Genomic DNA, 25,272 nt, shown 5'->3' on the forward strand with positions numbered 1-25,272 from the left:
GCCTGTGCTTATACAGCATTAGTATTTGTCCATCAACAGATGAATGAGGAAACCATGTGATATACACCAACAATGATTATTCTTTGCCATTAAAAAGGAAAGGAATTCTGACATGCATTACAATATGGATGAAATCAAAGATATGCTCAGTGAGATATCCTGGCCATAAAATATAAATAGTGCATATATGAAGTATCCAGAGTAGGCACATTTACAGAGACAGAAAGTAAAATGGTGGTTGCCAGGGCTTGGGAGGAGGAGGGGTTTGACAATAAGTGTTTAATGTGTACAGAGTTTCAGTTTGGAAAGAAACAAATCCTAAAGGCAGAAGTGGTGGTGTCACTTCATGACACTGAACGCTATACCTAAAAATGGCTAACAAAGTAAAACGTGAACTATCTATGTTTTATTACAATCAAAAGGCAATGTCACAAAACTGAAATCTGGAATATGTGAAAAGCTTCTACGTGTATCTGTAATGAAGTCATCTGATCCAAATGATTAAAGGTCATGATGCCAGGAGATCTGTCACAGAAAAGGAAAGTGAAATGACCAATAAGCACACCCACATGCACACACACAGACACACACATGGGAGCTCAACCTTAGTCTGCAGAGCGACTGCAGACATGTAAAGGAAGATATTTCCAGATGTAATTTTACACCCACTAGTGGCAACAGGCAAGAAACCTGACTCCATCAAGTATTTGGTGAGATCACAGAACAATAGACTAAACCCACTGGTGGAGGCAGAAGATGGAGACAGTTTCCCTGCACTCAGTGAGCCTATGACCTAGCCATCCCACTCCCTTAAACACTGAAATGCGTATTGCACATGGGCTAGACATCAGAACACTGCTTGCATCGGTGCTCTGAAGGGCTCTTAAGTGGAAAGCATGCAGATGTCCAGGGACAAGAAGAAAAATGGAGGGACAAAGGGAGGCGTGGCTCCACAAGGGTACATGACAGGGCAGGGAAAGAGAAAGCCCGGTGGAGACAGGTCACACTGTAGATACTGGTTGATACTGCCACAATGTCGAGTGATGCAAAGAGGAAGTGGCAGAAGACCACAGAGAACCTGATACAATTGACCGTGATTTGCAGACAACATAAGTAAGCAAGGCTATTTAAGGATTGGGTAACAGTGTCTTTAAAAAAAAAAAAAAAAGAAAGAAAGGAAAATCCAAACCTGAAAATGGAGGGTTGTGGTTTATACAAGACACCCTGGAGGATGGCTCTTCATCTGCAAGCAGAAGGGAGTGAGTGGAACGGAAATCAGGAGGAGAGTGACTAGGGGTTGGTAAATGCTCCTTCATCAGGCAGGCGGAGGCTGGAGCACCTGTTCCTCACTCCCCTGGCCTTCTGTGATTTCCCAGGAAAATGGCCTGCAAGGGCAGTGTCCTCTGCAGGCAGAACATGGAGAGCCGCAGCGTGGGACCCCAGCCTGAGCACCCCCCACCCCCGCGGAGGGCTGTTCTGTAAGGGGCGGGGTGAGGCCCAGGCCCCGCCTCCCGCATGCGCACTGTGCCAGCCAATCGGCGCTGCTCCCTCTCAGGAGAGGCCGGTTGCTTCCGCGCTGTCCCGAGGTCCTGAGAGGAGCGTCGCGTGTGCGGTGTGAGGTTCGCAGTTTGGAGATTGTGGTGAGGAGCTCACCCTGTGTGGATGAAGGATGGAGGGAGGGAGGGACAGGCAGAGGGATCCAAGAGGGGGACAGAGGGACCCTCAGGGAGGCCGGCGGCACCACATGACCGTGAGCAGGGCTGGGGGAGGGGCGGCGCCATCTTCTCAGACTTGAAGGAATCAGAGTGTGGGGCTGTGGCAGCCAAGCTGGCCTCTGAGGCGATGTCCCCAAGGCTTCCCCTCAGCCTCCAGCCGGGCAGAAGGAGGACCCCAAGGGCTGGGTCAGCAGGCAGGGTTTGGGGAGAGCTGTCGGTCCCCACAACCCAGGAGAGTCTCAGAGGGTGGGCAGGCATCATCCACCCCGGTCTGTCCTTCCTGCCCGGTGACCGGGCAGAAAGGATGGGCCAGTGCCCTGAGGTCATCATGGGGTCCAGAAGGCGTGTCGGGAAGGCCCCCAACCCGACTGTGCCTGGACAGGTGCTGAATGGTTTATTCCCCACACCTATGGAGGGACACTCAGGTTTGTCCTGGCTGTGGCCGGGCCTCCCCACCTGGCACCGGATCCCTGGGGATGCGAGGCACAGGGGTCAGCCTCTGTCCCCACGTGGGGTCCTGACACTCTGTCCCCAGAGGGTCTTGACACTCAGATGTCTGTGGGCAGCACGGGGCTGTGAGGGGCTGTGCAGGAGCCAGTCCTCCATTGCAGTGCTGAGGGGAGGGGGTCACAGTCACTGCGTGCTTCATCAGCTCCTGGTCCAACAAGGGACAGGAGGAAGCACACAGCCTGATCTGCCGCGGAGGACCCATGCCGGCCATTGCTCGTTGACCCTGGGGCCATCTGTGTCTTTACGTTTGTGCTCCCAGGGTGCAGGCGTGCTGTCTGTACCTCGGAAGACTCGAGTAGATGGAGAGGCCTCAGAGGAAGCGTCTCAGGAGGGCTAAGGATGCCTCGAAGGAGACTCAGGATGCCCCGATGGAGGCTCAGGATATGGCAGCCTGTGACTCTGGGAGTCAGGAGAGAAGAGAGCTGAGTGAGCCAGAGAGTGTTTGCCAAGGTATGGTCTTTCGGAAACCTTTGCAGATCACAGCACATGGGCGACGGCAGAGTAATGGGGGGGGGGGGTGGGATGGGCAGTGTCCCTTGGGTCATTGCTTCCCAGTCCTCCACATAGTAAGCAGGGAAAGCCATGTGTGTGCCAAGCTGTGTCATGTACCGGAGGCTGCCCAATTCAGCCTCATATCCCAAACTGGGACTGCCCTGTAAGCTTCCTAGCAGCTCTCCTTCATAACAGCTTGCACGTCCTTCTTTCCGAATCATTTCCCGGAGTGCTACATGTTTTTTTCCCGCTGCTGGTAAACCCTGAAAGGCTTGTAACGCTGCCTCCAAAAAGTGGTCCTGGCCCCTGATCTAACTTCATCTGACCTTCACATACACGATTCCTCTGAGATGTCTGCTTTAAGACGCTTTCGTTGTTGCAAATCCTGGAACCTTCCACAGTGCAGCTGTTTCTTCAGGAAACCTGACCAAAATGCCATATGTCAGCCTTAAACCTTTTCCCATTTTATTTCCATGCAGCAAACAGGTCAGTGATTGATATCCATGAAGAAGAAAGTCCTTTGCAAGTAGCATTTATGGAAGATGTGAGGTAACATGTTTAAAGGAATTTGGGCTTGCCTTATAAGGTACTTTAAGAAAAGTAAAGGTGGGCTTCTGTAGCAAGTATTGTATGTAAAACACTTGGCGTGACACGTTTCTTCCAAAACCAGTATGGTGTTTTAGGTACCCTTAATTTAAAAGTTCATGTGATTTCTTTACAGGAATGAATTACAGGATATGCTGAAAAAATTTGAAGGTATGCTTTAGGAGATACTGTAGTGAATATATTGCTTTTTTTTTAAATTTTTTTATTAGTTGGAGGCTAATTACTTCACAACATTTCAGTGGGTTTTGTCATACATTGATATGAATCAGCCATGGATTTACACGTCTTCCCCATCCCAATCCCCGCTCCCACCTCCCTCTCCACCCGATTCCTCTCGAAACATCCCACCCTCGCCTTCTCCCACAGAGTTCAAAAGTCTGTTCTGTATTTCTGTGTCTCTTTTTCTGTTTTGCATATAGGGTTAGCGTTACCATCTTTCTAAATTCCATATATATGTGTTAGTATGCTGTAATGTTCTTTATCTTTCTGGCTTACTTCACTCTGTATAAGGGGCTCCAGCTTCATCCATCTCATTAGGACTGGTTCAAATGAATTCTTTTTAATGGCTGAGTAATATTCCATGGTGTATATGTACCACAGCTTCCTTATCCATTCATCTGCTGATGGGCATCTAGGTTGCTTCCATGTCCTGGCTATTATAAACAGTGCTGCGATGAACATTGGGGTGCACGTGTCTCTTTCAGATCTGGTATCCTCAGTGTGTATGCCCAGAAGTGGGATTGCTGGGTCATATGGCAGTTCTATTTCCAGTTTTTTAAGAAATCTCCACACTGTTTTCCATAGCGGCTGTACTAGTTTGCATTCCCACCAAGAGTGTAAGAGGGTTCCCTTTTCTCCACACCCTCTCCAGCATTTATTGCTTGTAGACTTTTGGATAGCAGCCATCCTGACTGGCGTGTAATGGTACCTCATTGTGGTTTTGATTTGCAAGTAAATTGCTTTAAAACTCTATATCATAGGAAATGTTAATACCTTGTTCTCAGATTCAGGATCTTCCCTACGTGTTTAGTGTGATTTGGCTTCATAGGTTTCTTTAGTTTCCCTTTTTACTGTGGATGTGGAGAGAATGGTGCTACCAGTGGTGAGGTCAGAGCAATGCTTTTATTTTATACATGGGTGCATTTGATGGACTGTGGGATATTAGAAGAATGTGAATGAAACAATGTTTTTCCTACTTGTATCTCAGAGTAAGGAATATATCCTTCTTTAATATCAATTTTTAATTTTCTCTACCTAATTTGTGTGACATTCCTTTTTCTTTTCTTTGGTGCATACAGAATTTTATATTTAATCCTGTAAAATACGTCTCTATTGTTATATTTACATTAACTGTGCAGTGGAGAACTAAAAGGAACTTTGCTAGCATGCTGGTGATGTAAGATCATAACCATAAACTTAAAAGTTTAAAATTGTTCTTTTAGATATCAATTACATTAACTGGGTTACAGGAAGAGACTCTTAACAAAGAGCCTATGTCAGTTTTTGAGTCCTCTAAATGGATCCTTCATACAAGCAAGATGTTTGAGTGGGAGCTGTCTCATAAACTGATTATTATGCAAGATAAACTGGATGTATAAAATTGTGTAGCTTGTCACAATCTCTGGAAAGTAACAATTCATGGTAGATCAATAACATACAATCAAATGTTTAGGAAAGCATTTTTATAAATATTGAACATTTTGCAAACTGCAAACCTTCTTTTTAAAACTGATGTAAGACAGACTCCCCATTTTTCCCTTATGAATGGATTTAGAAAGTGTTTTTGAATAAATTCCTTTATTTCCTTAAATTCTTCATGATCTTTGTCTTTAACTAAAAATACCTAAAATCCTCATTGACTGAATTTAAAAAATCGTTTTCTTGCCTTTGCGTTTATTTTTTTTTTCTCTTTTGGACACTTCAAAAATAGAATGATGATGTGTGATTTACCTGTTGAGTTGTAACAAGAATCCATCAGAATGTGTCCTTTGATACGGAGGATATTTTATAAATTTACCCAAACCCAGCTTTTATAAGTGTTTTGTTATGAGTGTTTTGTTTGTTTTCTTTTTTTCTTCTTCTGGGTCTCCTAAGATTCAAATGTTGGGGCGTTTGTCATTGTCCCAGAGGTCTGTGAGTTTGTCCTCATTTCTTTTAATTCTTTTTTTCTTTTTTCCTGTATGCTTCATTTATTTACACCAGTCTATCTTCCATCTCATTTATCCTATCTTCTGCCACAGTTATTCTACTGTTGGTTCCCTCCAGAGTGTTTTTCATCTCAGTTATTGCATTATTCATTATTGTTTGACTCTTTTTTTATTTATTCTAGGTCCTTGTTAAACATTTCCTGCATCTTCTCAATCCTTGTCTCCAGGCTGTTTATCTGTAACTCCATTTTGTTTTCAAGATTTTCGATCATTCTTACTATCATTATTCTGAATTCTTTTTCAGGTAGACTCCATATCTCCTCCTCTTTTGTTTGGTTTGGTGTGCTTTTATCATGTTCCTTTACCTGCTGAGTATTTCTCTGCCTTTTCATCTTGTTTAGATTGCTGTGTTTTGGGTGTCCTATCTGTATTCTGGCAGTTTGTGGTTCCTTTTTATTGTGGAGGTTCCTCACTGTGGGTGGGACTGGTTGGGTGGCTTGTCAAAGTTTCTTCATTAGGGAAGCTTGCGTCGGTGTTCTGGTGGGTGTAGCTAGATTTCTTCTCTCTGGAGTGCAATGAAGTGTCCAGTAGTGAGTTTTGAGATGTTTATCAGTTTGCTTTCTTTTGGTCCGCCTGTATGTTAAAGCTCATGGTTATGTTCCTGTGTTGCTGGAGAATTTGGGTAGTGTTTTGCTCTGGAACTTCTTGGCTCTTGGGTGGAGCTTGGGTTCAGTGTAGGTATGGAGGCTTTTGGATGAGCTCTTATCGATTAATATTCCCTGGAGTCAGGAGTTCTCTGGTGTTCTCAGGTTTTGGATTTAAGCCTCTTGCCTCTGGTTTTCAGTCTTATTCTTACAGTAGCCTCAAGACTTCATCCATACAGCACTGATGATTAAACATCTAGGTTAATGGAGAAAAGATTCTCCACAGTCTGAAACACTGAGAGAGGTTCACAGAATTACATAGAGAAGAGTAGAGGGAGGAGGGAGATAAAGTTGACCAGGACGAGGAGAGGGGGAATCAGAAGGGGAGAGAGCAATCTAGCCAGTAATTAAATCCCTATGTGCCCTTCACAGCCTGGAATATCCAGAGAGGTTCATGGAGTTACAAAGAGAAGAGAAGGAGGAGGAAGGAGATAGAGGTCACCAGGAGAAGAAGGGGGGGCTCAGAAGGAGAGAGAAAGATCTAGCCAGTAATCAGTTCCCTAAGTGTTCTCCACAGCCCTCAATACCCTAAGAGGTTCACAGAGTTTAGTAGAGATGAGATGGGGGAGGGAGGAGATAGAGATGACCTAGGGGAGAAAAGGGGGAGTCAAAAGGGGGAGAGGGCAATCAAGCCAGTAATCACACTCCTAAGTAAAAATGGCACTGAAGATTGGATTCTTAAAGGTACAAAATTGATAACAAATACCATAAAGCAAAGATTAAAAATCTAGAGAAGTTAGACTTTCAAAAATGTGATATTAAAAAAACAAAATAAAATCACAAAAATTATAAAAATAATATATATATGAAATTTGCTTTAAAAATGGGGTCTTTTTTGCAAGGCAATTGTAGGTTACAAAAATGAAAATTAAGGGAGTAATAAAGGACTTCAAAATTAAAAAAAATTAAAAATAAAACAAATGACAATAGTAAAAATATATCTAGGAATTTCTCTGGAGCTGTTGTGGGCGGTGTGGGGTCACTTCAGTTTCAGATAGTTCCTTGTTTCAGCTTATACTTCTCAAGTTCTATAGGCCCCTTCCAATGTAGTCAGTGCTAACTACAGGGTTTTAATCTGTTCCACCTGTCACTTCTAAAGCGGTTCCCTCTGTTTATTTTGGCTTCTTTTGTTTGCAAGTCTCTTCAGTGTCTAATTTCTGCCCTGACACAAGGGGGCGGTAGTGGTCACTTATTTAGGCTCACTTATTGAGTCGTGCTGTAGGGAGGGAGGAACACTGCAAACAAATATCACTGGCGTGTGTGGGGAGCGCTCGCAGGGTCTCAGCCGCACTGGGTTTGCCCCTGCCCACGGCGTGTGTGCTTTCCCAGTCTACACTGCTGAGGTTCCAGGTTGCTCTGCAGGGGAACTGTCTAAAGTGGGCCCTGGGTTGTGTGCACTTCCCAGGTCTAAGCTGCTCAGGTTCGGGTTCTCAGGTACTCCAAAAAGGTGCAGACTCCTTTGGGCATGCGTTTTGTGCCCTTCCCAGGTCTGAGCAGCACAGGCGACCAGGTGCTTGGCGAGTGCACTCTCCCCAGCTGGGTGGGATGTCTTATCACCTCTCCTGTCCCAGCTGCTTGGTTTCCTGGGTGCACAGTGGGAGCACCATCTCAGCTGTGCTGTGTGTCTCTTCTGGGGAGCTGATCTCTGGCTGTGACCCTCCCATAGGATGTCAACCTTCTAGGATCCCAGGAAGACTTGGTTAGCAACTGGGAGCCTGCTCACAGTTTGGTAGAGGATGCCATCTCTGGGGCCAAGATTGCCCCTTTCTGGCTCTGGTGGGGGACGGGCTGGTCCGCAGCCAGCTAGCTTTCCTCTGGTATTCGCTCAGTCCTTTGTTCTGTGAGTGGGCCCAGCAGTGCCTTAGGTTAGAGCTTTTCACGGGAAAGTTCTCTCTCTCTCTCTCTCTCCTTTTCTCTTTCTCTGGCTATTCCTCTGTTTGGGTTGCCATCTCACTTTAGCTTCCTCAGATTGTCCTCAGGTCATTCAGGCCCGGTCCCTACCCTAAGCAATGCAGCCCGTGCCTCCCTGTTCAGCCCCCACTTGCTGGTGTCAGATGTGAGCGACTGGGCTACTTCTCCACTGGAAGTTGCCAGTAGGCACGTAATCTGTGGGTTTTATTTATTTATTTATTTTTCCTCCCAGTTATGTTGCCCTCTGAGATTGCAAAATGCCCCACAGACTCGCCGGTGAGAGGGTTTCCTGGTGTTTGGAAACTTCTCTTTTATGACTCTCTCTCCGGGATGGCACTCCATCCCTAACTCTTTTGCCTCTCTTTTTATCTTTTATATTTTGTCCTACCTCCTTTTGAAGACAGTGGGCTGCCTTTCTGGGTGCCTGGTGTCCTCTGCCGGCGTTCAGAAGTTGTTTTGTGAAATTTGCTCAGAGTTCAAATGATCTTTCAATGAATTTGTGGAGGAGAAAGTGGTCTTCCCATCCTATTCCTCCACCATCTTAAGACCACCCCCAGTTGTAAAGATTAGAATTGAGGTGCTAGTAACTGAAATATTATACAGAAAAAAGGGAAATGCATACTTGAGTTTTGACATATGCCTTTTTAAAATGGTGATTGTATTTCCAATACTACTGAATCAATACTAAGTGGAAATATATATGTTTGATATAGATGATATTAAGAAGCTTCTTCATGCAAAGAGAAAAAGATTTATAATGAATACCAATGCTTCTGTCCAAAGCATTAACCTGATAATTGAGCATGTTTGGAAAACTCAGGAGCAGCAAAGGTAACAAACATTGTTGGTTTTTAGAGCCAGGACCTGGGTGTCATATCTTAGTGTTTGTGAGTCCAGCTTAATTAAAATAATGCTGTTAACTTCTATTAATTGGTGTCTCTGTTGAGAAATATATGCAGTTTGATTTTTATTGACGTCAATACTTCCTTTAGTCCTATAACCTTACACCTTAATTGAAAAGAGAGGTATTACTAAAGGTCGATAATGGTAACCTATTTTCTGCTTTAAAATTATAGCTGAATTTTGTTAGTATTTAAGAAAAAATTATATTCGTTCTTGGAATATGCTAGATGAATAAAAGAGAAGTGTCTTGTGATATTTAGCTGTATTCAATTGTGTGGAAAGAGTTAATCTTATATTTGAATAACTTCAAAATTTATCATCATCAGGTCCACTTTTCTTTTGTGCAAAATCTTTATTGTGACAGGGTGAGGGCGGGGGAAGTGAAATATTCCTGTTTAGAAAACTTACATGATATCTTCATTGAATCTCTTTATCATTCAATAAGTGAAAATGAAAAAAAAAACTTATAGATAAAATGCATTTGGGGGGAAGTTTATACTGCATTAAATCTTCCTTAGTTCTCAAGAGCTAAGGCATGTGAGATCGCATCCCTCTTAGACAGTTGGGGACAAATACTGAGGGAATGAGAGTAAATCATCCATTTTGTTTTGCCATTTCCCATCGGAAATTTTCAGCTGCAATTATTCCCTTCTCCCTTTATAGTATAATTTGTGTCAAATCAGTTTCGTTTTGAATGTGTTTACTTTTTTCTTAGCAATATGAAGTATGACATTGCTCATTATTACGTTTTACAGGCAGAAGCTTTATCGTGAATATTCTCAGCAGTTTCTGACTTTGTTTCTGGAGTGGGATATAAGCGTGCAGGAAACCAAGGAGGAAGAAGAAAAACTAGCTGTTGGTATCAGGCTTAACTTTCTAATTAATCTGTTGTAACCAAGAGGCTTCTCAAGAGGTGGCGCTAGTGGTAAAGAACCTGCCTGCCAATGCAGGAGACCTAAGAGGGACGAGTTCAATCCCTGGGTCGGGAAGATTCCCTGGAGGAGGTCATGGCAACCCACTCCAGTATCCTTGCCTGGAGAATCCCATGTACAGAGGAGCCTGGCGGGCTACAGCCCATAGGGTTGCAAAGAGTTGAACACGACAGAAGCGACTTAGCATGCACGCATGCTTTGTAACCAAGTCTCAAGTTTAATGGAGAGCCTGGTCATGTCGTAGACCCATAGACCTGAACCAGGGCCCCACTGCTGCCTATGTGGTTGGACCCGGATCACAGAAAATCAGAGAAGTACAGGCACACACCACACTCACAAAAGCCCCTGGTCTTTACTCCCTCTCTTGGTTTGGATTCTTGCAGTTCCAAGTGTCTGAAATTTACCAGAGTACAAAAGCAGAGTTTCAGGCCTTATCGAAAGTTTCTCAGGCAGGGTCATTTGGGCTCTGTCTCTATCTCCTAGTAGGATTTTTCCATGAGGTCTGTAAGGTAGAGTCTTGGAATCCTAAACGTGCTCTCAGTTCAGTAAACTCCAGTGTGCTGTGCTTAGTCTCTCAGTCGTGTCTGACTTCTTTGTGACCCCATGGACTGCAGTCTGCCAGGCTCTTCTGTCCATGGGGATTCTCTAGGCAAGAATACTGGAGTGGATTGCCATGCCCTCCTCCAGGGAATCTTCCCAATCCAGGGATCGAGCCCAGGTTTCCCGCACTGCAGGCAGATTCTTTACCATCTGAGCCTCCAGGGAAGCCCAAACCCCAGTGGACCGAGAAAATCTTGTTCTGTGGCTTGGCAGGAAATTCTTTCGGAAGACTATCACTCATCTAGTTTGGATCATTTGCCTATTCCATAACCAGCCATTGCAGTCAGGGCATGGTTTACTCTTACCGGACTGACCTCTGTCACAGTTAGGGGTAAGGATGGTGGAGGAGGTGTTGCCTTTTGAGGGCAGAGGAGAAAACCTGGAATTGTTTCCTCACAGTGGGTCAGTGGATGGACCACGGAAATACCATTGCCAAGCTGCAGTACAGTCCAACTTAGATGAGCGTCATAGCGATCACGAATCTAAAATAAGACCTGTCTGTGTGGTTGTGGCTGAGCAGCTGGAGAGTTGGATTTTCCAGGGTTAGGGTGAGCTAAGCATGTTGACAGAGTGAAAAGGGGGTAAGGTGTAAGTGCAAGGGTGTAGGTATAGTGAATGACCATGGCCTTAACTCAGAAGGAGGATACAGGGCAGGGGGTGGAGAAAGGGGGCAGTGAAAAATGTTCAATTCAAATGTAGATATCAGGTCCTGGTAGGGTACTGAGACACAGTACAAAGGGGAGTGAGCTGCCAACATAGGGAGGTAGAGGTTACCTGATGGGAAAAATGGGCAACCAGTATATAGTACAGTGGTCAAGACCCTGGGCTCTGGAGTCATAATGTTGGGATCCAATTCTGATTTGTCCAATTACTGGCTATGGAGCCATGGGCAGATTATGTATCTCTGACAGGTCTCAGTGTCCTCATGTATGAATGGGGTGTAATAAGAGTACCTACATCATAGGTTTGCCTTGAGGATGAGTTCCTAAGGGAGTTCCCTGGTGGTCTAGTGGTTAGGATTCAGGGCTTTCACTGCCTTGGCCAGGGTTCAATCCCTGGTTGGGAAACTGAGATCCCACAATCCACTCAGTGCAGCCTTCCCCGCCCCCCAACCCCGCTTTCTCCCCTCCAGTCCTCCCCTTCACCAATGAGTTCCTAAGTGTTAAGTTCACTTAACGTCTTTCAGAGCAGGGCCTGACAGATAGTTCCTATACGAGTTTGCGGTTCTTCCTCTTATATAGATTTTGCAGTTGTTGGTGACAGAATCTAGGGTAAGGAAATGTAAGTGAATGGCTAAACTAGGGGAGAGGACAGAATTGTTTCTGGAGATCAGGTCAAAGAACTCAAAGTTTTGCATTATTGAAAGGTTCATCTTGTATATTGAATGGCCAAGAATTACTACATGTTTCAATGTTGTTAGGAAAGAATTTTTCTCTTAATTGCTGTTAAATAAGATAATTGCATAGATTTCATTTATTTTTGATAAAGAGATGGCGGTGAAAACTGTTTGTAAATTTTGTAGCTACCAAGAATTAAGATGGATGTTTTGAATATGGGCAAAGAAGGACATTTCCTGTGTAGAGCATTGTATTTCTGCTTCCGTATGCACCACAGCATCCTCACCAGGAAAGATTTTTTCCCCATCTATCACTATACAAATGATTACCTTCAATGCTATAAACCAATTTTACCTCAACAAAATACATTAAACAAGAAAGAAAGAGCCTTCTCAATGATCGATGAATAGCATCATTTCATTTGTATATTGGTGGAAGCACAAACATCTAAGCTTTGTTTTAAAATTTAGCACAGAAAATGTTAAAAAATTGATTTAAAGAATAATCCTTTTAATGTCCTGTAGAATTACACGTTGCTAAATATTAAATTAACCGCATTTTATCTCAACGTCTTTTCTTTTCTACTTGTAGAATTTGTTTCGTGAGCAACAAAAGATTTTTCAAGCAGCAAGAATTGTTCAGAGACAGAGGCTGAAAAAATTTTTTAACTTATACGACCAGTTCTTAAAGGTCTGTTGTTTTTGGTAATGCAATTCATTCTTATAAAACATAATGTCTATTTTGAAGTAGAAGTTAGATTCTTTTGTAGTTTTGGTAACAGTATTTTGGTGATAACGTTTGAAATTCTTCTGCATTTTCCATTTGGAGGAATTGATTTTGGGTGAACATGAATGCTAAATTTATTTCTATTTTTATTTGTTTTTAATTAATTAATTTTTATTTTTAGGATTTATTATTAGCTTTGTGATATTACTTAAAATAGGAAATGGTACATTGGGAATATTACCTAGAAAGAGACGTGATTAAAATTGTGATTAAAATCGATACTTTAATCCTAATTTTATATTCAGCAGTCAGTTTTTTGGGAGATCAGTGACAACTATCAGGAAAGTAGGAAGTCAGCGATTAAGTCCTAATGTCTTTTACTTCTGTTTACTTGAGTGGTGTGTGTAAAATAGTAAGTAGCAATTGTAGTTTCTGAATATATCTTTTATTTTCAAATATATTATGTGAGTGTTCTTTGGCATATTTGCTTTTAGTTTTTAATGTATTTATTTTAATTGGAAGATAATTACTTGACAATGCAGAATTGCTGCAGTGACTAAAAATGCCTTTATATGCAAATGCGTAGTCACAGGAGGAAGCCTGGAATGCATAGCAGTGTGAAAAAGCCAGAGGAGGAGAAAAAGCTTATGAATTGAGAATCATCTACCATGCCATTCTCCACTAGCAGATTGCCTTCATGACGCTGTTCTCTGCTTCATACAGATGCATACTTATTCAGGAGGCAATGGAATCCCAGATATACACCCCTTCTTATTTTGATGGGATGTTCCATTTCATTACCTTGCTCAAATACATATTAATATGTCACTCAACTAGTAAAAGAGTTTTAAAATAAGTATCCCTTAAAGAACTTTAGAATCATTTAGTGCAAAAGCGTTATTGTAGAAGTGTCTCCAAGTGGACAAATGTGTTATTCTAATGCTCCCTGATAATTGACTATTAATTGATGTGAAGGTTTGATAAAGTACCAAAGAAGATATCAGGTTGGTGACTTCAGTGTTGTCTTTGACTCCCCTAAGTACCTTGTCCTTCCCACCCAGCTATTACTTGGCCCTGCAATTTTCACCTCTGCAACTGTACTTTAATTTCTTCCTTTGAATTCCCACTGCTGCTGCCCTACCTGGTTCAGGGCCTCATTGTCCCTTGTTTGTTCTATTAAACTCTTGCCTGACTTCTCTGCTCTCTAATCCATCCTTCACACTTCTGTAATACGATCCTCCAAAAAGTATCGCTTCTCTCCTGAAAACTTATCATAATATCTTCCCAGTTTGAAGTCTCAGGCGTTCAATGTGTACCCCATATCAAGACCCCCCCCTCTTTGTGATTTCCTGCATACATTCTTTGTCTCCTCCCACCTGTCCACATTGGTTGCTTTCTCTGCACTAAGTCACCATTACCTCCTTGCTTTGCATTTTCTCCTCCCTGGCAGTAGGCTTGATTCCCTTCTTTTACCCATTGACATCTTATTCTTTTGCCAACAAAATCAGAAACCATCCTATTTTCCACTACATAGCCACAGCAAAATGTGCTTCCTGAATTGTTATACTGTTTTTGTGTTGCTTTCTGTTTACATGTTTTTAATTCTCACTGGAATAAGGAAGAGATTATGTACTCATTTTCTAATTCCTCCAGGGCACTTAACAGAATGCTTTTTATATAGGATGCACCAGATTCCTATTGGTTGAATGAACAGTAAAAGTTTAGAACATGTTTGTTTTTCATACCTTAATGAGTTCCTATGACAGATCATCTTTTCCCTCTGCTGCATGATTTCCATGCTGCATTGATTATTGGTCATTATAGGTGCATTGTTACCTGGTGTTTAGAAAGCTTGTCAGAGAGTTTTTAAACTATATAATTTCATGATATGAGACTGTCAGTGATTTTCTTTCTTCTTCCTCCTCTTCTCCTTCCTCCTCCTTTGCCTCCTCCTTCTTTTTGGTCCACCTTGACCTTAGCTGTTCAGGAACTCATTGTTTTGAGCAAAGTGTGATGATAATGATCTTTGACTCAGATACAACATTTGAAGGATTTCTTAAGTGGGTGTTTCAATCTCCATGTTTTAGTTACAATATTTTTGAAATAAATAATGAGCATCCTTTGACTGTTAAGTGTTGTTACTTTGAAATTTAATTGTATGTGTTTAGAAAGTGAAATGAAAAGTGGTGCTTTATCACTGGACTAGGCCTTCTGTTTTAGAGTATGGAGGAGTTTCAGAAGGATCATGAACATCTTCTGACTGATGAACAAAGTGAATTTAGACGAGAAATGGCCATGCTGCAAAACAAAATTGTGATGGATGCTGTAAGTAGTGCATGTTTAAATACTGAGAACTATGGAGGGACGTGAACATTGGGGTATTTTTTTATGAACTGTATGTAACAATTATCTAAATAATATTCAACTGTTTAATATTTCTTTCCTTTTTGGAATCAGCAACAGCAAGAGCTGGCAAATATTCGGAAGTCTCTTCAATACCTGTTCTCTGACGATGCTGAAGACAGAACTGGAACCTAAGTTATATGATAGTAACATAATATTAGCTCCATCAAACCTATACATTGCCATAGGCTAAAATTTTCTGGTTGCAGTCAGCACATCTTGCTTATCATTTGTTTGTTAAGTCTAAGAATCCTTTTCTGTTAACCACTAAATGAATCCTAAACAGTTATGTGGGTAGCAACAATTTCACAGGTACAAGGATCAAGCTTTCCACCCTTTGGGTAGCAAATGGAGATGTTTTCTCCCTAACATTGTCAATTAACTTTTGGTAATAAATTGTCTTCATTTTAAGTTTTGGCCTCAGCAGTTCTGTACCAGTCCTAGAAAACGGAAAGCACCAGTGTGGAGAGTTATAGTGTTCATCCTTAAGGAAAAGAAAAACTGAAGAACATAAAATCTATTTCAACTGTAAATCCCCTTTGTATTTACTCATTGGTTTACAGAGCCAGTTCCAGTGGGGGAAAATGATTTCAAAGGAAAATCTACTCCATTGCCTTAGAAAAATTATTAAAAGCACTTGAGATTCTGTTTGTGAATAAATTGAGCTGCTAAAAATCATTAAGAGGACAGGCCTAGGTATATAAATATCCATGCTGAGATATGGGCTCGTGAATTGCCATTTCCACAAAGACATTAAAATGTCATTTAATTGTTGCTGGTACACTATTAAATGACACCTGCCCTTAGCATGAATCCAAACACATTTTATATTAATACTCCTTTCAATGAACCATGATACACGAGGCCAGGGATGTTTGTGCAAGTGTGATCCAAGGACTCAGGGTCAACTGGAAAAGACACGCATGGGGGAAAAGTGTGAGGATAACACACCTGGATGTCAGGGGGAGGCGAGTAAGAAACAGGGATGCTCCAAGTCATCTCTTCTGAGGTGACCCTTAGTTAGCGACAGCCCCCGGACAGCTCTGATCCCGGGACCCTAGAGTAAGACAAAGCCATGCTGCTCCACATGCCACTCACAAGAGGAGAGCAAACCAACTTTCGTATCACAGTGTACCAACCAGATGAAGGCTTTCGGCAGCTTCTTAGTGTGGAGGAAGGGGAAGCACTTACCAGGACCTGCCATCCAGACTATTTATGTTGTTGTTCAGTTGCTAAGTCTCGTCTGACTCTTTGCAACCCCATGGACTGCAGCACTCCAGGCTACCCCATCCTTCACTAGTAGCAGGTTGCACTGCTGGCTGGTGGTTTCAAGTCAGAGAGACTTTCTGAAAGACAGGTATGGGTTTGAGTCTCAGCTTGGGCACTTCTCAGTTATGTGACTCTCAACTTGTGTCCTAAATTGTCTGCTCTCTACAACACTCCATTTTTTTTGGCCGTTTGTGGGTGCTGGGGGCAGTTCAGATCAATTAGCAGTGTTTCTGCTCTCAAGGGGATGATTAAACATGCTGAAAGAATACTGGACTTAAGCACTTGCCAGTGGTCATTTTGGGAACCCTGAGCTGAGATAGAGAGGTGGGAGAGGCAGAACGGTCCCTGACAACTTGATTGGGGACCATTGAGGTCTTCCATTTCCCTACTCAGTATCCGTGTACCCAGTTCACTTGGTTCCCTTCCACAGAAACAACAGATTGTTACAGGTGGGACGAAATTCGGGAGAGAAAACTCAACCTTTTCCTCTTTAGGTACACATAAAATACATTTTCAAAAATGTAAGACAATGCCATGCTTTTCAATTCTATTTTTTTTTACTTTTAAAAAGTGCACTATTTTTCCTGTACAACATGTGCATCACAATAAGGTTAATATTGCTTTTTTACTTCAGTGCATACGTTATACAGTGGATTTCTTATTCCCATTCCCCAAAATACTTAAGGATTTTATTACCGTGGTGTGAAAAGTGTTATAGTTCAACCAAAAAAAAAATTAATGATATTCTGAGACTACATAACTTGCCAATTTATAAAGATTTTTGCTCAGTTCTTGTCATTCAGTCTGTCAGTCATGTTCAACTCTTTGCAACCCCATGAACTGAAGCATGCCAGTCTTCCCTGTACTTCACTGTCTCCCAGAGTTTGCTGAAACTCATGCCCACTGAGTCGATGATACCATCCTACCAGCTCATTCTCTGTCACCCTCTTCTCCTCCTGCCCTCGATCTTTCCGAGCAGCAGGGTCTTTTCCAGTGAATTGACTCTTCGCATTAGGTGGCCAAAGTATTGGAGCTTCAGCTTCAGCATCAGCTCTTCCAATGACTATTCAGGGTTGATTTCCTTTAGGATTGACTGGGTTGATCTCCTAGCTGTCCAAGGGACTCTAAAGAGTCTTCTCCAGCACTGAAATTCAAAACCATCAATTCTTTGGTGCTCATCCCTCTTTATGGTCAAACTCTCACATTTGTACATGACTACTGGAGAAATCATAGCTTTGACTAGATGGACCTTTGTTGGCAAAGTGATGTCTCTGCTTTTTAATATGTTATCTAGGTTGGTCATAGCTTTTCTTCCAAGGAGCAAGTGTCTTTTAATTTCATGGCTGCAGTCACTGTCTGCAGTGATTTTGGAGCCCAATAAACTAAAGTCTGCCACTGTTTCCATTTTTCCCCCCTCATTTATTTGCCAAAAGTGATGGGATTGGATGCCATGATTGTAGTTCCACTCAGTGACATTAAGCCAATTCACAAGCTTGGGAAGCCACCCCCTGTATCTTCTTATGACATGTTCCCATAAGTCGTAAAGGACATCTTTTACCCATTAAGAAGTCACTCCTGATTCCCACCTCCTCCATCCCCACCCTCATCTCCTGTCAAGGACTAATTGGCTTTCAGTCTTGATGGACTGGCTTTTTTGGGACATCTCCTTTCAATGGAATCACACCATATCTGTCCTTTTGTGTGTGGCTCATTTCACTTCAATGGTGATTTCCCAACTGATTCATGTTGTAACATTCCTTTCCTTGTCTGCATATTCTTCCATTTCATGGAGAGTTCACCTTACATTTATCCTTCCTGTCCCCTGAAAATTGGGTTGTTTCCCTCTTTGGCTATTTTGAATAATGCTACTATGAATACATAGTCCCTGGGTTTTCCTAATGCCTGCTTTAAAAGTTGTTTTTTTTTTTTTTTCTTTTTTTGGGGGGAGGGTGTTTTATTTCTAAGAGTGGAATCACTACATCTGGTAGTAATCCTATGTTGAAGCTTTGGAGGAAGCTCCAGACGATTTTCAACATCCACTGTTTGATTTTAAATTCCCCCAGTGTAGCATCACCAACTCAGTGGACCTGAATTTGAGCAAACTGCGGGAGCTACTGGAGGACAGAGGAGTCTGGCATGCTACAATCCATGGGGTTGCAGAGTCAGACATGACTTAAAGACTGAACAACAGCAAAAACAATGGTGCATAAGGCGTCCAGTTTCTCCAGATTCTCAACAACACTTGTTATTTTCCTGTTTCTAAATTTTAGACATCCTTCTTGTTGTTCAGTCACTAAGTCATGCTCGACTATGTGCGACCCTATGGACTGCAGCAACCCAGGCTTCCCTGTCCTCCACTATCTCCCGCAGTTTGCTCAAACTCCTGTCCATTGAGTCAGTGATGCCATCAATTTATCTCATCCTCTGTCACGCCTTTCTCCTCTTGCCCTCAATCTTGCCCAGCATCAGGATCTTTTCCAATGAGTCAGTTCTTTGTATTAGGTGGCCAAAGTATTGGAGTTTCAGCTTCAGCATCAGTCCTTCCAATGAATATTCAGGGTTGATATCCTTTAGGATTGACTGGTTTGATCTCCTGGCAGTCCAAGGGACTCTCAAGAGTCTTCTCTAGTGCCATAGTTTGAAAGCATCGATTCTTTGGCCCTTAGCCTTCATTATGGTCCAAATCTTACATCCGTATGTGACTATTGATTGGGTTAACCATAGCTTTGACAATATGAACCTTGGTCAGCAAAATGATATCTCTGCCTTTTATATATGCTGTCTAGGTTTGTTTTAGTTTTCCTTCCAATGAGCAAGCGTCTCTTAGTCATGACTGCAGTAACTGTCCATGGTGATTTTGGAGCCCAAGAAAATAAAATCTATCACTGTTTCCAACCTTTCCCCATCTATTTGCCATGAAGTGATTGGACCAGATGCCATGATTGGATTGTTTTTTTTTTTTTTAATGTTGAGTTTCAAGCCAACTCTTTCACTCTCTTCTTTCACCCTCATCAAGAGTCTCTTAGTCTCTTAGTTCCTCTTGCTTTTTGTCATTAAGGTAATATCATCTGCATATCTGAGGTTGTTGATATTTCTCCCTGCAATCTTGATTCCAGCTTGTGTGTCATCCAGCCCAGCATTTCACATGATGTACTCTGCATATAATTTAAATAAGCAGCGGGACAATATGCAGCTTTGTGATACTTGTTACCCATTTTTGAAGCAATCTGTTGTTCCATGTCTGGTTCTAACTTTTGCTTCTTCTACTGCATACAAGGTTTCTCAGGAGACAGGTAGGGTGGTCTGGTATTCCTATCTCTTAAAGAATTTTCCACAGTTTGTTATGATCCACACAGTCAAAAGCTTTAGTGTAGTCATTGAAGCAGAAGTAGATTTTTTAATTCCCTTGCTTTTTCTGTGATCCAACGGATGTTGGCAATTTTTCCTCTGGTTCCTCTGCCTCGTCTAAATCTTACTTGCACGTCTGGGAGTTTTGGGGTGATGGATGGTTGAACCTAGCTTGAAGGATTTTGGTGTTGCTTTACTAGCATGTGAAATGTGTGCAACTGTATGATAGTTGGAACATTGTTTGACATTGCCTTTCTTTGATATTGGAATAAAAACTGACCTTTTCCAGTCCTGTGGCCACTGCTGAGTCTTCTAAAGGATTTTATCTTTACCTATGTGGTTAACTTTTCTGTTATTCTTTATTTCTTCATATGATTTTGAGTTCTGTCTAGTGTCTTTTATTTTAACTTGAAGTTCATTTTAACCCTTCAGTCTCTCTGGTATGGTAGTTTTAATAGTTATGAAGTCTGTCAGTTTTTTTGTGTGTTTGTGGGTTTTTGTTTATTTGTTTTGCTTTGTTTGAATGTGGATGTGTCTTGATTTCCCTGGTCATGTTTAATAGAAACCCTGGCTGGCAGGTTTTCTTTTTACCTTCATCATTCAAGGTATATCAGTCATTCATTCACTGCTCTCTGGCCTCCATGGTTTGTGAAGAGAAGTTGGCTGTTAATCATATTGATGACCCACTGTACTTTATGAGTTTATTGTTTTGCAAATCCAGTAGTCACTTGTTGACACTACAGTGAGTCAGGTTCAAGACAATGTACTAGTCTGTAGTGAGGTCTGCTAAAATTAACTGAAAAGCCATGGAGGGATAGTTTAGTAATATCCCATGCTGGAAAATGCTGTTTATTTTTTACGGGGAAAAATGGGATCTAAAGGGGATTTACCGTATGGTAGGAATTTAGGGGGGGCATGTGGGCATCATTTTAGAAGTGAGAAATTTACAGTTTAGAAAAGGTTTTCAAGAAATGACCATTTGGGTGTAATGGAGATTTCTGTGGTTAGAAGAATCTAACATAGTCTGCATGTAATTTGAGTCCTGGATCCTGGACATCACTTGGTATTCTTCTGCTTTCTCTTTGGGAATGTCTGGAAGCAATGCTGGCATAGGCTAACAGTGATGAGGAAAGGAAAGGAAACAACACTGGCAAGGCATCTAGCACTCTGCCTGCCATATAGTCCCACCCAGTAAGTGTCAGTGATCATGACAGTGTCAATGCAAGTTTGTGTGAAGGATTTTTATCCAGGCCAGGGTGGGATTTCTGGCCCAGTCATTAGGGTCAGATGAATGCATTGCCCTTAGCTGACAAGGGACACAGTTTCTAAGTTAACATTGATCTTTGCTTACTCATTTTCTTTTAAAGTGTGTACTTTAAAATTATTTTAAAACATGCCATAAAGTATACAAATCATGACTATCAGGGCAAAAATTCGAAAGTAATGTTTAAACAGTACTCAGCCAAAAGCATTTAAGAAAGAAATAGCACCAATACCACACACCTCCTCAGAGAGCAGAGAAAGCAGAGGAACAGGGTCTAACTCATCCCAGGTGATCAAGACAGTGACGCCACTGAAGCTTGGCTCAGTTATCACAAGAAAGAAAACCACAGGTCAATCTCCTCCATGAAAATCCCAAACACAACACTAGCACCCCGAGTCAAGGGATCTCCTGAAAAACCTAACCCTTGACAATGAAGCTGGACCCTCTCCAGAAAGGTAAGGTTGGCCCAACAGTGGGAAATCAGTGCTCTTCACCATTTCAGCAGGACCAGAAATAGAAACAGCATGATCATCTCAATAGATCTCTGCTTCTTCAGCAAAGATTTTAATGACATTTTTCAAACATACAAAAAATCCGGGAGAATAGCACAGTGAATTCCCACTGAACAATGATTAAGGTTGTTGTTTCATTCCATTTTCCTTTGTTGATATATTTTAGAGTAAATTCAAGACTCTTAAATTCTCTTCCCTTCTCATTTCTGTTTCTTCTCTTTCTTCACACACACCCCCACCCCAAGTTGCCAAATACCTGGTGCGAATCAGTTAAAACATTGTTCTCCATTTGTTGTTTATTCAAGAGTTGTTGCTCATATACTTACTGTGTGCTGGCCCCTAAGCTAGGCTGGGACACAGTAGTTTGTATGACTCAGAGGCTGTCATTCCACATTGGGTTAGGAGCCCCTGCTCTATTCTCCCATAAGTCCCTGTGCTTCTAGCTGTAATAAGATGGTTTGCACAACATTTCCTTTATGCGTGTTGGTCCCAGGGGACTGTGAGCTCCATGAAGGCAGGGGCTCCTACAATTTTTGCTTTTGCATATCCTGGCCCTAGTACACAGTTGGCACATGAGTTTTTGTAAATGCCTTTAGGAGGATACCAGTATTTACTTGAGGGGACACAAAGGCTGACGGAAGCTGCTTGTTTCTATTCAGTTTGGTTTTTAGTGGAGGTTTGTGGGAATGTTAGAGTTTAGAGTTATTCAAAGTGAACAATCTCTGAGCAAGATTGTAGGGCAAAGGAGAGAGATTAGTGAAGGTGGGAGAGTCAGGCTGGCAGAAAGAGAACACCAGTAGCATCAGTGACGTCATACACAGAAATATAATCTGTTAAGGGAAGGAGGGTCAGGACCTCTGAAAGTTAAGGGGACAGAAGGAGTTGTCAGTCCAATTTACCCCTGCTCCCAACTGCCCTTACAGCAGTTACATGCTGTCGAGTGCATTCCATCCAATAAGCCCCCTTTGTCCAAAGGCTCATTTCTTCCTCACCGTTGCTCGTTGAAGCACTGAGGGTCATAGCATCTAAGCAACTAAGTCTAAACATGTCTAAGACATGTGCCGAAACTCACAATTCTCAAGTGGCAGGGTCAGAATGTTCACCCAGCTCTCTCCAAAATTCAGTCTCAGCCACTAAGACGCACTTGGGAGAAGCCGAACACAGTCTCTTAAAGACAGGAAAAAAAAAATAGATGTAAAGATGAGGCACAGGAGACAGATACGCTAACCAGGTCTCTCGCTAAACAAGGCCCCCCGCCCACTTTCCCCTCTCCATTTTTCAGTGTTGTCTCCATGCTGGGGGTGGGGATGGGCCCTGGCTCACATCCCCCAGAGAGGAAGAAGCTTCCCCTCTGGCTCCAATCTAGAACATTCCAGTGGGGTGAGGTACCGCGACAGGCTCAGGCTGGGACTATGCCCAAATCTGCCTCTGGCAGGGGGCCAGAGAAGGAGACTTTTCAGCAGAAGTGGGTAGGGGTGCTGGGTTGACAAGAATCTCCACTCTAGATTTACAGAAAACCCATTAAGTGCCCATGGGAAACCAAAGCTCTGAAGTAATTAATTACTGAAGTTGGCATGCTGCCACACTTGAAAGCAACTGCAGAACGTTATCAGAATGAATGTATTTGACATGAATATGATGAACCTGTGGCTCTGTTTTTACATGAAACTTTTGTAATTGGACGGATTTCATTATTCAGAGGCTCCAAAGAAAGGTCTGCCAAGCACTTAGTCTGGTGGCAACTCTATAGTAAAGTTCTCCAACACTGGCAGTGATCATGGTTCACCAGTGACCCTCAGGTTATATTCGTGGTCTTATAGCTGCTCATCCTCCACTGCGGGCCCCAGCTCTAGCCACACCCTTTGTCAGCCACATCCCATTTCCCACAAGTGCCATGCACTTCTCTGCCTCGATACTCTTGCAGATGCCCCTCTTATTGCTTGGACTATCTTTCCCCCTCCTCATTCACCTGTGAAACTTCTACTGATATGTCAGGATCCATCACCAACATTTCATGCACTGAGAAATTCTCTAAGAGTTGGCCTCTGGTCTTGAGTTCTTTGAGGCTGTGGTGAGGAAACAAAGCATGTAATATTTAGGCTGTCCAACGGCCTCGATAAGATTCTGCATCCCAGACTGCCAAAAAAGAAAGCAAGTGTTTTGTCATGGATACAGGGAATTAGAGGGAGAAAATGGACAAGACTCTCTAAGGACAAGTATCAACAATATGCCCTCCTAAGGACTAACCCTGCAACAAATTGTGAAATGGTGGTGCATCTGTTCCACATTCCCTATAGATTTTCATCTTTGATGAAAGAAGGAGGCTGCGGGCGTCCGGCCCCCGCTGGGAAGCAGGATGGAGCCTGGGGCGAAGGCTTCTGGGTTGAGCTCCCCTGAGGATGAGAACCTTTCTTTCGTGACCAGACGGTCATCCCTGAGGTGGGCCCTGAAGCACAGCACCCCGGCGGGAAAAAAAAAAAAAAAAGAAAGAAAGAAGAAAAATGCATGAGCAAGCAGATAACTGAGGGAGGTAGAAAAGTTAAAATGATGTAGGGAGACTCTGTATCTCTATCTGTAACAGTATCCTTATAACTGTCTTTCTATTTACATCTGCACCTCTGTGTAGACACCTGTCTATCTGTCTCCATACGCAGAGAGAAGGATGAAAGCAAATAATACCGCCAGTGTGAAATGGCATATTATGCCTGAGTAGTGGACTTAGGGGTGAATTCCATTTCCTTCATAAATCATATTTGTTATCAATTTTATTACACTCAAGATTTATTATTTCTACAATTGGACCAAAGGCTTCACATTAGAAGTTAGGTTAAATTAGAGTACCCCATCATAGATTATCAGGGGGAAGTAGAATGCTTCTCCTTAGCTAACTTCTGGAAGGCTACCTTTGAACATTCGATAAGTGTTGTCCGTACATTGTAAGAAGTAAGAAAGTTGGTGTGATGGTCTATAGATAAAAAGATTCACCCAGCGCCTAAATTCTCATGTTGTTGGATGAGAATTGAAAGGCATCAATGAAATTCACCCCTAAACCTTTGGCACAGAAGGCTCTAATTTGGAGCTAGGAAAGTCAGAAGAGGATATAACTCAATCTTGGTTATTGGTCGGGCAGATACTCCATTCTTATCCGTTGTTCTTTGTTTCCTTTGTGTGTGTGTGTGTGTGTGTGTGTGTGTTTTCTCTTTTTCCCTCGTTTTTGATCCTTTCTTAGCATCCGTGAACTCTAATTGGGAAACTAAGACACTAGTGTCAGGAAGCCAGCAGGTGGAGATGTTGAGCTGCCTTTGTGAATGTCAGCCAGGCCTTCACAAATACAGTGGTTCCAACTTTAGTGGGGCTGACAGCAACCTGGAGAATGCATTAAAAATGTAGCTTCCTTACATATTGTGGTACTCCTATGTTGGGTGCATATATATTTATAATTGCTATATCTTCTTCTTGGATTGATCCTTTGATCATTATGTAGTGTCCTTCTTTGTCTCTTTTCATAGCCTTTAGTTTGAAGTCTATTTTATCTGATATAAGTATTGCGACTCCTGCTTTCTTTTGGTCTCCGTTTGCGTGAAATATATTTTTCCAGCCCTTCACTTTCAGTCTGTATGTGTCCCTTGCTTTGAGGTGGGTCTCTTGTAGACAGCATATATAGGGGTCTTGCTTTTGTATCCATTCAGCCAGTCTTTGTCTTTTGGTTGGGGCATTCAACCCATTTACATTTAAGGTAATTATTGATAAGAATGGTCCCATTTCCATTTGCTTTGTTGTTTTGGGTTCATGTTCATACACTGTTTCTGTGTTTCCTGTCTAGAGAAGATCCTTTAGCATTTGTTGAAGAATGAAGGGGAAATTAACAATAACACAATAATAGTGGGAGACTT

The 25,272-nt window shown here is 42.3% G+C and overlaps 1 protein-coding gene across 1 annotated transcript; it reads left to right on the plus strand.

Moving 5' to 3' along the window:
- Positions 1-2,593: 2,593 nt before the first annotated feature.
- LOC133052174 (synaptonemal complex protein 3-like) lies at positions 2,594-15,121 on the plus strand. Its single transcript, XM_061136940.1, has 8 exons — positions 2,594-2,675; positions 3,197-3,266; positions 3,439-3,473; positions 8,799-8,916; positions 9,744-9,843; positions 12,449-12,547; positions 14,804-14,908; positions 15,041-15,121. Exons 1-8 carry the CDS (start codon positions 2,594-2,596, stop codon positions 15,119-15,121), a joined length of 690 nt encoding a protein of 229 aa, XP_060992923.1.
- The last annotated feature ends 10,151 nt before the right edge of the window (positions 15,122-25,272 follow it).

Source organism: Dama dama, chromosome X, assembly GCF_033118175.1.
Source record: "Dama dama isolate Ldn47 chromosome X, ASM3311817v1, whole genome shotgun sequence".
In the NCBI taxonomy this organism is placed as follows: Eukaryota; Metazoa; Chordata; class Mammalia; order Artiodactyla; family Cervidae; genus Dama; species Dama dama.